The sequence below is a fragment of the Plectropomus leopardus genome, chromosome 23 (assembly GCF_008729295.1).
Source record: "Plectropomus leopardus isolate mb chromosome 23, YSFRI_Pleo_2.0, whole genome shotgun sequence".
Taxonomy (NCBI): domain Eukaryota; kingdom Metazoa; phylum Chordata; class Actinopteri; order Perciformes; family Serranidae; genus Plectropomus; species Plectropomus leopardus.
In genome coordinates, this window is record NC_056485.1 from 14,619,275 (window position 1) to 14,636,986 (window position 17,712).

Sequence of the window (17,712 nt, forward strand, 5' to 3'; positions counted from 1 at the left end):
TGATCTGAGAATATTGCTGAGCTGTGCCTCCTTAATGTGAACCATCAGATCTCACCGCTAGCCTCGCTGTTAATTGAATTCTTCCTGTTCTATTTTTAGCATTTACCTACATGGAGAGAGATTCCTGTTTAAAGCAGACTCTACTCTTTTATTACTGTCATGCAGCAGCCTCATTCTATCAGCCTGTAATCCCTGACTCAGTAGCTCGCAGCACTTGTTGTAGATGATTGATTTATCTGTTCGTGGCTGTCATGTACACACTCCAACTCGTAGCGGTGATTAGTTTTGAACATGTATGTGTTTGTGTAATCGGGAGAGTGTGTAAACTGGACAGTAGGTGCAAATGACAGAGTAATTTCTGGTGTTGGTGCACGGGTGTGCGTGTAAGTGCCTGTTAACAACTCCCCTTGTCAGCATTCATCCAGCTAATGGCTTCATATTACTCCACTGGTAGAAACCTGGAGGTGTGTGTGTATGTGGTTATGTGTGTGCATATATGGGAGAAGTGGTGACTAGTAGCAGAAAAACAAGAAAAAAAGGGATTTTTAAAGCCAAAATGAAAGCATAATCTCAAAAAGCTGCAGATATTTTACATAATTTTGCTTTATCGTGTGTTGACGGTATCAAGTAACCATTACCTTCGCCGCTAGAAGAGTCAGACTCAACCAGAGATTACTGGGTGACACTGATGATGGATAATGCTTCTTTTGAATTATGACAGCAAGGTTAAATAATAACAAAGGGAATATTTATCAGGTTTGGGAACATTTTTTAAATTACAGAAATGGCGGAAATAGGTGCTTATAACATGCTACGGTACTCATATATTTACTTTATTTTACTTTCTTTTATTTAAGTCACTCAAAGGGACATTATATCTAGTATATAACAAATGATGATATACTTTGTTATATTATGTTTATGTGCTGAGACATATATGGTTTTTTTTAGATTGTTTATATTAAAGTGTCATTTTTTTTTCCTTCATATGATGTTTGATTAATAGAAAGACTTAAATAGGAAAAAAAATCAATGCATGGAGACAAGGCGACAAAAGCCAGAAACTAGACGAAACAGAAACGTAACAAAAAAAGAAAAATGTGAATGTAAGACAACGCACAGCTTCCCTGCAATACACATAGGAGGAGGAGAAAGGGGAAAAAAAGAAAGAGACTAAACTCATGGTGGGAAAAAAAAAGAGGGAGGAATAATATTTAGTTAGGAAGCGGTGTGCCGGTCTGACAGTGGTGCTGACACAAGAGATTCAGAAAACACTTTTCCTGCTAGCTTAGCAGATGGGAGAAAAGGAGGGAGAGGAGGAGAAGCACACAGGGACGGAAATAAAAGAGAGAAAAGTTAAAGAAATGAAGGAGAGAGAGCAACCGCTATCTCTTTAATTCTCCTGACTCTAATTTCTCTCCCATTGTGGGCATTTCCATTATTGTTGTCAGTGTGATAAAACACTTTGGCAATGTGGGTGATTTTTTGTTTCTTAAACCAGCGTGTCAGTAAAGCCTAGTGAATTAAATTGAACCAAGAGAGCAATAGAAGAGAGCGGAGATAAAAAGGGGGGAGGAAGAGAAGAAAAGAAACAGTGAAGTAGATCACACAAACAGCACCGGGCGGATAGAGGAAGGAAGAAAACAGGGAAGGAGGGAATTGGGAGGTGGAGGAGGAGGTGATGAAGCGAGCGCTGAGAGCGTCGTATTGAACTGGGAGGATAATGCTATCAGTGTTAGCTTAGGTGTTTCAGCAGAGGATTTGACAGTCAATGGAGTTTAAGATCAAACGGGGGGGAGAAAATCCATGTCGAGGGTTCAATTCCAAAACACTGGCAGGGAGAAATCTGTTATTTACTACTATTTAGTTGGATTATCTGAAGCTCTTTTCAGAATACGTAACACTGCTGGATTACCTGTTAACCCGTTCAGAACCCAATTATAATTCTTAAACTATATATATACTGTATATAGATATATTTCTTCTCTAAATGTATTTATAAATCATTAGCAAAAAATTGATTGGGATGCATTATCTGTGTTTTTCTTTGCGCAGAAATCGCCTACAAGTGACAATAAATGGTCTTAACAGACTTTTTTTTTCTAATTTTAGTTTTTGGAGATTTTTCCCTTTAATAATACGACTGGTATAGATTGAAAGGCCTCAGCATACAGGGCGCACACTCTACCAGGCGAGCTAGAGGTCGCCCAAATAGACCCACATATATACATTTGCATATAGGACAAGCCTTGCAGTTTTTGATAATAATTTAATTAGGTAATAAAGGGGTAGGTACTTCTTCCTGCTACCTTTCACGCATGGAAATTGGTAAAATTTGCAGACGGCATTCATTTAATATTTTTTCTTTCTATTTTGTATTGATATGTTTTTATCTGTTGTTTTTGTATTTTACATGTTCGAAATAAAAAAAAATCAACCAATCAATCTTTTTTTTTCTTTTTTCTTCTGGTTTAACAAATTTGTGACATGAGTCTCATGTTCTTTTTGCATAAGAATTGTTCTTTCCTACATCCAAAATACCTCCAGACATCAGATAATGAGGGCTGATTAATGGCTGATTTTTGTTTTGATCGCCTGCAGCAAAGATGCGTGGCCTGCAGTCGCAAAAATTAAGCAAATGTTTTCACAGACTGCTGCCGCAGGGTGCCGCGCAGCTTTATGACAGCTCTTCAAAAGTGGAGTCAGGCTGTTAGTTTAGATAGTGCTTGATTAGATAGGCAGCAGAGTTTTCTATGAGTGGAGCACATGATTTAAACGTCTGTATCATAGTCAATCATATTCAAGTGTGGGTGGTGAATTTTATATAACTCACCCGTTTACATTTTGACAAGGCTTTAAGGTATGCATAATTAAGGGGTCAGCTGCTTTGAGTTACAGGCTGTCTACGAGGCGTCACCGCTCACTCTACAGCTCCAGTCACTTGTCCAAATATGGTCACCTCGAGTGACTTCTGGCTCCAAAAATCCAAGATGACATGAGCCAAAATCCCAAGGTAAAGGCTTCGAAACACGAGTCAACAAACCAACAGGTGACATCACGGTAGTTACGTTCGTTATTTTTAAACTTTTTAGGGTTGCTACGCCTGTCAAGGTTTCCGTTTTCGCACAGTTATTTTGCAGTATGTTGGATTTCATTCTGGAAAATCTCTGAAACCATAAGTCCTTGATTTCAGACAGAGATAAGTAAAAGCAGGCTTCAGCAGGCACTATTGATTTTGTCTGGCGATATAACATCTGTAACTAGCAGATTCATGATTTTCCTAATCTCTGGCTGACTTTTTATTGTTCCCAGCTGACTCATTTTAAAACAACAACCTTTGTAAAATGAGTCTTACATATGAGGTTGATAGCTACATCCATGATATCATGCCCACAGACTGAAACTAAAGCATTGCTCTTGTATTGCAGTGCAGAGCTAGTTAGTCCTTGTATTATAATGAGGGAAAATGTGAGGTCACACTGTTATTGAATTCTAACCTAACCCTCTTAACCTGTCTCTTGTGCGTAAGACGGCATAATTGAGTGATACACTTATTATCAAACTGCTCTTAATAAGAACAAGATGTGCATTTAAACTTGTGCTGCAGGTTTACGTAAATGTGATTCAGTTCATACAAAGTAAGCCTGACCTTGTAAGCCTGCCATTGTGCCTTTGTGATGAAGTGACTTGAGTGCTTATTAAGACATTTACACAACGGTGTGCATGTCTGAAAGGAGCATAGAAGAGCAGCACTAAAGACTGATGTTTGCTGATTACTTCAGTAAACATTACTGAGTTTTACTTTCAGAGGAAAAGGTTGACCATGAGTGTATTTACATGGACATAATCAACTTGTTTTATAAGGCTTATCCAGATAATTATCATATTCAGGATATGGTGTTTACATGAGCAACAGAGAAATCAGCTTGTTCATATTTCATGTATACAAGAAAAATAGCAGTACCCTGGTAACTGACGACTGCTGTCTAAAACCTGACAATGGGAGAGAATGTCAGTAAATATTTAACACTATACTGTACATTTACCACAACGTAACTGTGGTAAGATTGATCAGATTAGTTCAAAGGATGAGAGGAGCAGCTGCTGCAGATGCGAGTGAAAGCAAACTTTTAAACCCAGCGCTGGACTGCAGGGTGCACTGTTTCCATGGCAACGCCAGAAAAACGATGGGCAACTCTAAAATATAACAGAATGATATTGTATGGATATGGACAAAGACATAGACACATGAATGAAAGTTGAAAATCTGAAAAATCAGAATTCTGATTTGAAAACCAACATAAAAACTTAATAAATGGGGATGAGTCTGCATCCCTCTGTGAGGAAAACCAAAACAGATACAGCAAATAAATTAACAAAGATTAATTAGCTGTTATAAAATAAATAGCATTCTTTCACTGAAAACGGAAGCAAAACTACATTCCTAAGTCTGTGTAAAAAACAAAAAACAAAAAACAAAAAACAAAAACCAAAGGAAAAAATAATTGCAAGAACTGTCAAAACAGAAAACAGATATGAAGGATGGGAAATTCAGAATACATTATAAAGACATCACACACTGTGCACTGCCTTTAAAAACAAAAATAAAATTAAAAAGGAGCAAGTACGCCTCCAATTCTCTGTACACAAATACAGTAAGATACCAGTTAAAAGTGGACAGAAGAAAAAATGGATAAAGAAAACAGATTTTGCAGAGGAGACAGAGGAAGGAGAAAGGACCGTGAATTGTAAGGAGGAGGAGAGCAGATGGAAAGGAGTTGCCTGGGTGACTCTTGCCTTGTGAAGTGTGATGGGGAGACGGTGAGGCAAAGACGGAGAGAGAGATGAAAAAAAGAGGGAGGGGGGGAGGGAGGGGGGAGGAGGAGGAGGAGGAGGAGGAGGAGGGTGGGAATGGTGTGAACAACAACAAAACAAAACAAAACAGACGAGTAGTCACAGACAGATGGGACGGGGAAAAAAGACAGACGACGTGCAAACAGACGTGGACACACAGAGTTACAAACACATATAAAGACACATGTGGACGAGGTACGTGTACACACACACACACACACACACACACACACACACACACACACACACAGTACAGTAGCTGCACACAAACACAGGGATTTTGTGAGTTGCTGCCAGTTACCCAGATGGTGTATTGGTAGTTGTCGTAGTGGCAGCTTCAACACAAGCTCTATTAATAGAAGGGAGTTAGTCCATCCAAAGCCTGAACCAGGCTGCTCGATGGAGTCACAAGCCTCCAACTGTTACTTCTGAGTGTAGCAGAAGAGTCGGACAGGGTTAAACAAGATTACAGCGAGCCAGAAAAGAATTCTACAAAGAATCTGCACTATTTAAACATCTGAAAACCAAAAGAAAAACAAGCTTTATGCCAAGCTTTATTAAGTAAATTTTAGAAGAAGAAATGCTTCAGCTGTACAAATGCAACTAATACTCCTGATAATGATGACAAAAATGCGTCATCAAAAAAAAGAAAAAAAGGAGCTTCAGAGTCCATTTGGAGGATTTTAAGATTTTCCAGATGTATAATTAGCGATCTCGCTCTGAATGATGCTACTGTTTCGATTAAGTCATACAAATTTGAGCGGCGTGTGCAGCGACTGCTGGTGTGAAACAGCTGGCTGATTAATCCTGGCAAATTTCCAGTAATGCTAATTGATGGGCGGCGGCGCTGTGAAATAATACGCTCGGCTGAATAAAGACGAGGCAAAATGTTTGAACCTGTAACACTGACTAGAGTTTGAACAATGAACGGCAACATTACTGGTTGTTGTGAAAGAAATTTGTCTGATCAGTTGTTTGGTAAATAATGATGATTAAAATGCACCACACAATAAATCACGATGCACAAAACAACTGACCGGGGGATAACTTGATGCCATTTTGAGGCAAAGATTTCCACTGAAACTTGAAGGGTAATTCTTTGAGTAATCATTTTTTATATTGCCACAAAAAAACAAAATAAAAAAAAAAACATGAAAAGACCAACTAATGATCCATGTGACCATATGTGGCACTCAGCCCCAAGCCCATTGTGTCCTGATGAAGACAAAGAGCTCTATAAAGGCTTGATAATTTTGTGGGCACAGTGAGCAAATACAAATAGTTACAGCTGCAACACTGTCTGTGTGAATATGTGTGGGAGCCGCAGCACTCCAGCAAGGTAGCCGTCCCACACTGCTCACGCTTGCATTGTGGCCCAGGCGTAAGTGACCCAGCGCTGGATTGTGGAGCACACCGTTTCCATTGGACAGCAGCCATTCTGATTTAAACAAAAATCTAATGAAATCTCTGTTGTTTTAAGAAAAACAGTGTTTTCTTTCCATGTGAATAAAAGATTGGTTAAGTTTCACTTTTACTGCGTCTGCTGCTCCGTCTGTGTCCAAAGTACGGTCTGTATTCCGACAGTGTGATGCTCTGAATAACCGAATTGTATATATTTATTCCAAAAGCTCTTTGAATAATCAAACACTCCAGTTTTTGTCAGAGTTACAAACACCCACTGTGTTCTAGAGACAGAGATAAATCAAAAATCAATATGTGGCTGTGAATGCTGATATTGCTGCCACAAATAAATGAACGGGAAACCCTGATGTATCTGTTGACTACTTTTAGTCATTGATTAACATTTGGTGTGCCAGTAAGCATTTACAGCAGCACAGATGACGGTGTGCTTGGGATTGAATCTATAGATAAAAACTACAGTGCTCATGACCATTGTGAATGAAGGAGCATGTCTCCCAGGGCAACAGTGTGACTCACTGATGCACATTTTTAGACACAGAGAAATTAGCTATATCAAGGTCCGGCTACAAAGATACCACGTTAGTTCTGGTCTTTTAATCAGATTTATTGTCAGTAAGACAAAAATCTAATATTACCAAACTTAACTTTAATTAAAAATACATCTAACTTCTGTAACCTCCTCTGAACTCTTGCAGTTTAAACCTGCACTTGTTTCTAAACTTCTTTCTCCCTTTATGACTAAAATAGTCTTTAGATGTCCTCTGCAGGTAGTCGCTCTTATCTGCTGGGCCTTGTTTTGAAGCTGTCGATAACTCGCCTTGCCTTAAAATGATATGCTTTGCAAAAGCGTCTTGGGACCCGAAAGGGTTGAGAAGTACAGAGATTGATTGTGTCAGTCGCTGAGCGGTTACAAGAAAGTAAGCCAATAAGAGGGCTCAGAGCCAAAGTCCCAGACCTGTAACACTTCGGAGCCATCAGTCTGAAGCTGTTACCCCAAAAGGCGGGAAACCACAGCAAAAGAGGCTGGAGGAGTTGAAGAGAGGGTTCCTACACATTGTCTGTACCATTCAAGACTTCTAGACATTACTTTTGTCAATTTTGGTTAGTGACTCTATGATGTATTTTCTATCGGTTAGTTACTATTTGTTTAATTGCTTATAATTTGCAGACCTGTGTAGGACCCCTGAAAGAAAAGATGCGAAGATGAGATGAGAAAAGATTCTGAGTTACTGCAGAAAAACCAAGACTGGGATCAGTTAACTTTGGTTCAAATGAACATATTTTTATCACTGTTTTGGTTGTTTTACGGGGAATAATTTTGTTAAAGCTTTTCTCTTTGTGTTTTCTTAATAGTTTCTATTTTTTCTTTATTATTATTTATTGGAGTATGTTTTGGTTTTAAAATGTATTTATTTTTTAGAATTATTAAAATTTTAATTTGTGTCCAACACTTAAGATGGAGTACTGTTAATGTTTACAACCAAGAACAATTGTATATGTGGTGATGATGACTGGTGGGTTTGGGGGGGTGGCTGTATGTATGTATTTTTTGTGAATTGTAAGAAATAAAAACCTTTAATCACAAAGAAAATTCAGCTGAACTTAAAGTCAACTGATCCCTCGTTTCTGAGTTGTACAGTTAGGGTTGCTGTTGTTACGGTATAAGGGACTATATGTAAGAGCTTAAACAAACAGTCAATGTGAAAGAGCTGGAAACTACACACACCCACCCAATGTCAGGAACAACCACAAGTCGCAGGAGCTAGTCAGAGGGTTAGTTAAAAGCTATGATTGTGCTGCCAGCAAAGTGAGAAAGGTTTTAGTTTTCAGTCTGTCTGGACAGTCAGACAAAGCTGGCTTTACCGGCTGCAGGTTGTGGGCCGTTGTTACTGGGCGTGGCATTATTCCCAAACACGGCATCGAAATCTACAGCCATGGCTGTGGTGGTCTGCTGCAGAGGCTGGCTCTCCAATCCTGGGGGATGCAGTTAAATGTGATCCATTAAAACCCTGTTTTGGATGTTTAAACTGCACAAGATAACTGCTGGGCTATCTGACACTGCTTTGAAATTACTGCAGATATGTACATCAAACTGTAGCCTGGATAGAAATCAAGGCTTTGCTCGAGTGAGGATCCCACCACCTCCCGCTAAACTAATCCCATTAGATTAGGAACATGGACATTACAGTCTCCGGAGTACTGCCATTGTTGTTGCTTAGTAACTTGGGATTGTGTGTAGGCTGTCGGGAATGTCAGGCTTTCAGAGGAGAGTTAAGCCTGTGCACGAGAAAATCCACTGATGCACCTTTTGTTTTTTTGTCTTCATCCACATCCCTGTTGGGGATTAGGGCTTGAAGCCTCAGAGAGCGGTTGTCTTTGTGTGTCCACGAAACAAAAATACACCACAAAATTCACAAGACGCCACCAGGTCTATTGTGGTGTACTGTGACTGTTACCACGAACCTTTCAGGAAACAGTGATTCATAACGATGATCTAGAATGAACTGAATATGGCAAATAGAAAATGGTTTATTAATAGAGTTTGCGTGCAAGAATCACTGTTTTTAATGTCATTCACCCAACTTGCACCTCGCACTTCTACATGTAAATTGCTCTTAAACCTATTTTTGGGTATTTTGCCATGGCACAAGTTTTATTAAACTAACTGGTTAAACACATGCCTTGACTTAACGAGATGAAAGATGGATGCCACTCTCATTTCTGTTAAAGGAGTACTTCACCTCCCAAATGGTTTGTATATCAATTACTTACCCCGCCTTGAATTTATGATGAAAACTTTTGTTTTCTCGCATGCCCCAGTGCTGTTGTTTAACTCACCGTTAAACCCTAGGACTTAATATCATCAAGAATTTTTGTGGTGTTGGATTTCTCATTCACCATGGTGGCATGTGAGAAATAGAAAGTTTTCTTCAAAAATACAACGTAACGCAGGGTGAGTAATTAATGTCAGTATTACTGTCTTCTTTGGTGCTTATAGTTTCAATAAATTAAACTGAATGATTGAATTGTAGAGAATATTACCAAGCTAAGCATGTATGTAGCATGTCCATATCGACAAAAGTTTAAACATTTATATTTGTATGTGCGATCTAAGCAGCTAAGTAACGTTAGCTCCAGGAGGTAGCCTATGAAATCATATAAAAATGAACTGAATGGCAACTGGGACTCTAATTGGGGACAGGTGTATATATGTCAAAATGTGCAGGCTAGTTAAAGGGAACGAGCATTTAATTGGGACGAACTTACATTTGAAGTTTTATGGCTTTTTTAAAAAATTCAAACCTTTCCTCTAAAAAAAAAAAAAAAAAAAAAAAAAATCACAAATATGTTCTTCATTCTGCAGCCTGACTGACAGCTTCATCACTGTTTCTGACGTTAACAGCCTCGGGCGTTTAGTGAAGTATCCTAAGTGTTGTTTTTGAGAAAAGCACAGGGGATAGTTATCTCGACTCCTACGTCGGAGCACTGATAGCGTAAGGGGCTGATATCTGAGCTGAGAAGTAGCTCTGACTCTGAAGTCTGGCCAAACTAACGGCTTCAGATTAATCCTCTGTCATAACGCCTGTAATACTCCATGCTAACAGCGCTTCCAGATGCATCTCTGTGCTACTTTTTTATTCGAGCCGGCTGACTTTGAGCTTAAATGTCAACTTTTCTTTCCCCACGAAATACAAGGGAGGAATATACTGTACAGCAAAGTTACCATGTGAAAGTCAGTGTTGTTGCTCAGCATTTCTGCCGCAGCCACATTTTCCACACTGACAGACACGAAAACGAGGAGCTGCTCACTCTTCTTACAGGATTCATTATTACAAAAACACTGGGAGTATTTACAACATAAACACCTGCATCTGAGAGGTGTTTAACCCTGTCTCTACACAAGACACCGGCTGGGTCATGCAACATTAGTTTCTGAGGAAAAGGGAGGGGAATGATGATGGATGGTTTACATAAAAGACAAATGAATGGCTCGACAGATGGACGGGCAGACATGTGAATGAGTGGCCAGAGGGAGAATATCCCCCGAATGCCAAACACACTTTGAAAAATGACATACTGACTTTCTGCTCATTGATCTGAGTGTGTGCATGTAGGTAGTGACTGTCTTATTTGCATGTCTGCACCTTCATATATGTGTATATGCATGTGTCTGTGCAGGTTTGTATGAGTGTGTGTGTATATGTATGTGTGTATATGTGTGCGTATGTGTGTGTGTGTGTGTGTGTGTGTGTGTAGGTAGCATACCTCCCCAGGCACTGTTGGCGGTGGAGATTGAAGGAGTGCTCTGCACAGCGGGGATGAAGGCCGGCTGAAGATCAAACAGGTCACTGTTCAGATTGGGCACACTGAGGAGCAAAAGAGTGGATAGAGAAAGAGAGAGGGGGAGAGAGAGAGAGAGAGAGAGAGAGAGAGAGAGAGAGAGAAAGAGGGATAATAGGAGAGGAAGAAGGAGGAAGACAAAAGTGGTAGGATAAAGGAAAAAATGAAAAAGTAACAGAGAAATAGTGGGGAAAAAGAATGAGAAAAAGCAGTGAGGAGAGGCAAGTAGAGGACAGACAGATGAGACGAATGATGGAAAGAAAGGGAAAGAAATCAGTGAGAGATAAAGAGAAACAGAACAGAGAGGTACGAAAAGACAGATGAGCATTAATATTTAATCAATCGCACATAAATAGCTAAAGTCATGGGTAAAAATGTTCGTTTGTCACAGATAAAGATTAATGCCCGCTCTCTGAAGGGCTGTAAAAACTTCCACGGGGCAGTAAAACAGTTCGGAGCAGTAAATTCAGAGCGTGAAACAGCGTGTGCGTGTTGAGTATAAATTCTGTACCGATTATCGAGAACAAATAGTCTGACTGTGACTCTATTACAGCTGGAACCAGCTGGGGGTGAGATACAAGGATTTTGTTCTTTTGGGGAGGAAAATCTAAAACAGCTTGCAGAGTTTTTCTTTACATAAAGCACATTTTAACAGTGAGTTTTGAATAATAACAGTCATTCAAAGGTCTATTTTGTATCATTTTGTAGGTTTCAACCAATTTTGCTGTGAGCTTTCCTTTTCCCTAATTTAAGAGGACCACAGTGGATATAATTTGTGTTAAAAATGAAGCCCAATCCCACATTCAGTGATGGAAGAAGTATAGTAAGTAGTAGAAGTAAAAGTACAGATACCAAACTGCAAAAATACAGATATAAGTAAAAGTCCTGCAAAGAAAATTTTAATTGAACAAAAGTAGAATTAAGTAAGTATACTCAGGAAAAAGTTCTACTGAAAGTAAAAGTATAAAATGAAAAAAAAATATTTTATTCAAAAACAAGGCAAAACAACCCCTAACTAAAAATATATATATATATGAAAAAGAGGAAAAACAAACAAAAATAAAACTCAAAATCGCAAAAAATAAGGAAGAAAATTAAAAGAGGAAAAAAAACCCTAAAAATGATAAAAAAAAATATATTTAAATATTTTTTTAATCAAATATTTTAAAAAAGGACAACAAAACTTAAAATAATAAAAAAACAACTCCCAAAATTCAAAATTATTTGAAAAAACTGATTGATTAATCAACTAATCATCATTGTAATTGTACTTGCATAAACTGATCTATAACAAAACACTTTATAGACGCGTCATAGTTTTCTTATGCAAAAATCTTAATCTGTAAAGTAACAAAAGCTTTCAAGTAAATGTAATGAAGCAAAAAGTACAATATTTTCCTCTGAAATGTAATGGAGTAAAATTATAAAGTGACATGAAAAGAAAACACTCAAGTAAAGTACAAATATTTCATATTTGTGCTTAAGTACAGTACTTAAATAAAAGTACTTAGTTATGTTCTTCCACTGCCCACATTTAATACCATTTATGATCTATATCTTTTTTTTAAATATCCAGAGGTCGAGAGGTATTTACAGAATGCAGTTTTTAGCAAATATACATGTTTGGGAAGTCCTGAGCGTACAGCTGAAAAAATGTGACTTCGATTATACTGCACAATTTATGTGAGAGTTTGTAAACTGATATTTTGACATAATTTTGCTCCTAATAAAACACAGATCCCGATGACTTCAGTTCATCAAAAATGTTCTCAGCTTTTTGACTCCACATTCACCAAGGAAAAGTGTGAGAAAAACACCAATCAATTTCAAATTCTGTAATTTATTGTAACACAAGGTGAGTTACTAATATACAAGTGGTCACTGAGGGGTGAAGTATTCCTTTAAGTTGATTTAAACTGGGACATTTTAGTATATAAATTGACACATTTGGGCTAAGTGGTGTGTGTGTGTGTGTGTGTGTGTGTGTGTGTGTGTGTGTGTGTGTGTGTGTGTGTGTCCTGTTTGTAGACAGCGTGGAGGTGAACAACTCTGGGGTTTGTGAGATGTGGTTGTTGTTGGCACTGCCTATCGATTGGCTGTTCGGGGAGGCAGAGGGTGGAGTCTGCATACCGATCTCCTTCAGGCGCTGGTCCTGGAGAACAGACACAGACACACACACACACACACACAGACACAGACACAGACACACACACAGACACACACACACACACACACACACACACACACACACACACACACACAGAACACACACACACACACACACACACACACACACACACACACACACAGAAAAACAAAACATTGTGATGAGGAAAACAATGGGTAAACAGTCATTTCCCACTGGGAAATGAATAAGAGTTTTGTTTCCAGTAAACTCAAATCCTGGAAAAATGACAAAAGCATTCTCTTCACTTGAAGGTGTGAACAAAGACAAATGCACTTAAATGTTCTCTGGAAGAGGAAAAAAACGCCCAAAATTCATACAGCTGTCCTCCTGGAACTTCCTCTTGTTTAGAAATCCTGTCAAGTATCTCCTTGCCCAAATGCCCTTAGTTAAGTCAGTTAAAGTAAGAGCATAAAGGGAGACATTTAAATTTGTATCCTTTAGTAATATTCAGATATTCAGTTCTTGGCTTTAAGACCAAAAGCCAGGCCTGCATCCAATTGAATTTCTAAATGCAGTTTATTGCTTGGTGCTGCCTGCCAAGGTTGCCTGGTGGAGTGGGATTCAGCATACACATTATATATAATGACAAACGATTAGTTTAAAGTACTATTATATAGATTTCTAGCAACAAAAAGGCTTCCCAGCACTGTTTTGTTGTGAAGCTAATAGCCTCTCAAACTGTATCTGACCTTGTCCGGTTGAGACGCAGGTGTTGCTAAAATGGAGACTGTTGTTCTCTCTGGTGACAGAGGAACAAGCAACAGCAAAGCCCTAAAGTTAAACCGAAACGTAGGTATTTATGCATGACAACTATCAATTAAACCAAACATTTTCAAGTTTTAAACTGCTCTCAGGTAAGAAACCCACACAGTAAACAACAAACTTAAAGTACCCAAAGTTATTTTACCTGCTTATCCAAGATCAACACTCCTCTACTTATAAGGCACTCCTACACATTTGCAGTTTGGAAAAAAAAATCTCTCTACCTCCTCCAGACTTTCATTTCTTGCATGAATTTGAACATTTTGCTTCAGGTCAGTTTGATGCATGCTGGTAACAGCGGAGAAATCTGACTGTCAACAACTTCCCTTCACTCTGCAGCTTAAGATGATGCTATATAAAAAATCTTAAAGATAAACTACACCCCAAAATAAAAAAATGAACATTTTTACTATTACCTGTAGTGCTATCTATCAATCTAGATTGTTCTGGTGTGAGTTTTCGAGTGTTGCCATAGAAATGTCTGCCCTCTCTCAATAAAAAAAATCATGACCCGGTTACTGAAGATAATCTACAGACCTTGTTGTGAGCAGTTTCATGAGAAGAATTATTTTCTTTCTACCGTACTACAACCGCCAACTATATTACTGCACAGAAGCAAGCATGTCAAGTCAACTTTATTTGTATAGCACATTTCGTACAATGTAGGTTTAATGCACTAGCCAGGATGCCATTAAGAAGGGCTGTACCTGTTGAATCAGATGTGGCATACATATTTACATAGGGGAAGAGTAGGTGGAAGGTGGACTATTGCACAATGTTTAATGTTTTCTAGTCAGCTCACCTGAACAACCTAACCTGCAGGTTGTGGGTTGACCTGCACATCACTACGATCAAGTTCCATTTCATTGCTTATTTATTACAGTCGATATCTGCAAAGCTCGGCAACTCACACCTAAACAATCTAGACTGATAAATAGCACTACAGGTAAGTGGAAAAATGTGTAGATGTGTCGATTTGATTTTAGGTTAAACATTGTATGAAATGATAGTACGTAAAATGTATTTAATTGATTATAAATAAAACATACTGTTCCTCTGTATAGTTTATATGACATGTTCAATCCTCCTGCACTGTCTCTGAGAAATCCCATAAGTGACTGCATTACATTTTATTGCTTTATTGATTCATTTGATCACTCTAGCTGCTTTATTGCTTATTTCTAGTGCCATCTGCCTATATTTCCCACTGGATCTTATTACATTTGCTGCTGCAATGACCTAATTTCTCCACAGGGATCAATACATTTGTGTCCTATCATGTGGGAACATGTACTGGGAAATAACAACAGTAAAAAAAATCATGAAATTACGTTTTGTGTGGCACACAAGGAAAGCAATTTACTGAACAAAGGTGTAAATGTTTAGTATGGGCGGCCACAGCGGAAATGGAAATGCTGCTTCTCACAGTGCTTTTATTTTTACATGGACACGCAGTGTTTAATTCAGTTTAAAACTAAAACTTTAAAGATATGGAAATGATCCAATTGACTTTACAAACTCGCCCACCTTTAAAAGAATTTGGACTTCAGGCAGATTAATAAGTTGAATCTCCTGTACCAGGCTCAGCCGAGCCGACTCCTCTTCATTTATATTCTGACAGCATAGCGAGGAACAAATGGGAACTGATGTTATTGTTTGGGTTAAGGCCCCAGCTGGACAGTAGCTGTAGTGTGTAAGTGGTTTTGTGCGTGTGTATGTGTGTGTTGAGTCCATATGGACGCCAGAGCGCGCAGACAGCTGGACTCGAGTATTTGGACGACCCCTGCTCACCCCGGCTCTCTCTCACTCCGTTTCTTACTCTGTTATGTTCTCACTCACTTTATCTTCCCTCTCCTTTCAAACTAAACCCAAAGGTAATCAGTGGACCTTGGCAGAAACAGGGCAACCAAGGGCACAGAGTAAACAGCGCGCTAAAATCCAATCAACCGCACACACAAACAAACACACCAAGACACACTGGCAGCACACACTGCGCCCTAATCTGCCAGGGTGTACACATGCTTCATATACACACACAGATCAACAAAGCTCACAGAGATACTGGCAACACCACTCGACACATACTGTATCTCCTGTGCCAGGACGTACGCATGCTTAACATGCACACGCACACACACTGAGCCGCTGTGTGCCTGTGTTGTAGCTTCACTGCTCTTACTCAATTACAGTTTGCTGTAGGCAGGACTCCCAGGGCTGGAGCAAGAAATGTCAACACATTTTACACTTGACTTTTCTATTGCTCGGCTCGCCACTGAGACTCTTGGCCTTTATCCTCAACTGGAGTTCAGAACTCGGCAAACTGCAAAGTTGCTGGACAATATTCAGCAACGGCACAGGCTGATTTCTACAGCACACCAGAGTGCAGCACTAATATGGCCATGTGTTACTCGGGGAAATCACTAGAAGCTCTATGACAGAATATTATCCCAACTATAAAGTCATGATACAATATAATTGCAATCTTCAACATTTTGCAATAATATATATGGCAATTTATTACCGTTTTTTTTTTTACTGCAAATTAAGTCTGCAAAGAACAACTTGTCAACATCTGTTGATCCTCCTTCAATCACTTTTATTGCAGGAAAATATATACTGTTGACTGAAAAAGCAATTGATTTAATTATTCTAATGAAGCACCAAAAATGTAATTTTTTATTTGCAAAATGAATAGCTTATACTAAAAGATGATACTCGGTGTCTGCAATCTGTTACCATACAGCCACGCAAAATATCGTGATACTAAGCGGTATTTTTTTTTTTCCCCCGCCCCTATTGTGTATTTGCAAGAATCTGGCAGTGTGATACAATTCACAATACAGAGGTAACGATTCAATATAACAATATTGTAATCAAGGCAATGTATTGTGATTTTTTAAAATCTAATCTTGGAAAACTTTCAGTTTGAAAAAACAGAGATAATAATGTTTCCAGTACAGATCACTTTAATACCAGTGGTAAATGGGGCCTAAAATAAGAGAGCATCCCTCATAAATCCTGAGAGCTGCTTGAATCAGAGTAACAGGGTAGAAATGGTGACAGCAGTTATTGTTACACATCCTCCTCCTCCTGCTGCTGCTGCTGCTGGTCTTTCTGCTGCTCCAGCACTCAGCCTGACCCTCTGATTCAGAGGTGATTTGTTATAAAAGTGTAAAATCTGTTACCTTTAGAGCCTGCAGCCTGGCCTGTTCCTCCTCCAGGGCCTGCTGCTTCTCCTTCTCATCCATGCGGCTGAAGGACATGCCGGTGGAGGAGAGAGATGAGACGGCGCTGGACAGAGTGGACGCTCTGAAACACACAAGACAAATTTAAAGGTCCAGCGTGTCAGATTAAGGAAGATAAACTGGCCGAAACAGAATATAATATAATAAGTATGTTCAGGGTTCAGCTTATTGTAAATTAGATTTAAGATTTTTAAAGACACTTTTTTAATAAAGCTCAGATTGAAATTTAAAACTAATTTACAATTAGAAAAATTGAGGACTATAAAGCTCGTGCCAAGTTTGGAAAACCTTTTTGTATAAAATACCATGAATTTGAGACTAATTTGAAGGACCATACATTCTCTAAATAACCATCTATAGTCCTTATTGGTTCTTTATCATAAATATATAAATAGCTTTCTTAAATATATGCATTTTATGTGAAGCTAATGAATTCAGAACCAAATTAGAGCTGATTATTTCAATATAATTTAGGGACTGGGATTTTTTGGGTGATTTTTAAAGAAAACATGCCCTCCAACTATTTAATACAGCAAGACACTGTGAAACTAGAAATTGCTGTTGGGTTTTTTAAAATTTCCAGTGGTCCTACAACAAAACAAACAAAAAGATGCATCACAAGAGTTGTCCTGCCTTTAGGCCGCTAAGGAGGAGAAATAACGCAGAAACAAGGTCTATGTAAAAGGTACAGCCAGCAGGATGTGACTGGGCAGGAAGAGTGTGAGAATTTGATGGCGTTTTTTGCGTGAAATCCACCACAGGAGATTTTGACGATGCTGGCACGCTTTCAAAAACCACACTTTAGAGCAGCATGAAGCCGCCATCTTTTGGTTCTGTGTAAAAATGTAAAGAAAAGGGGATTTCGTAGCAGCTCTTAAGAGCAATCCCTGTGTAAAAAGG

The 17,712-nt window shown here is 38.7% G+C and overlaps 1 protein-coding gene across 2 annotated transcripts in view; it reads right to left on the reverse strand.

Annotated features, from left to right (window-relative positions):
- si:ch211-200p22.4 (phosphatidylinositol-binding clathrin assembly protein) overlaps positions 1 to 17,712 on the reverse strand; it is a 96,266-nt gene that overhangs the window by 14,112 nt on the left and 64,442 nt on the right. The window contains exons 10-13 of one of the 2 annotated variants that reach the window (XM_042512372.1): positions 16,753 to 16,876; positions 12,636 to 12,769; positions 10,543 to 10,643; positions 8,140 to 8,250 (exon numbers count right to left, since the gene is read on the reverse strand). In XM_042512372.1, coding sequence (XP_042368306.1) covers positions 8,140 to 8,250; positions 10,543 to 10,643; positions 12,636 to 12,769; positions 16,753 to 16,876 — 470 coding nt within the window. The remainder of the gene's footprint in view (positions 1 to 8,139; positions 8,251 to 10,542; positions 10,644 to 12,635; positions 12,770 to 16,752; positions 16,877 to 17,712) is intronic. The other variant, XM_042512373.1, reaches the window with a different exon arrangement.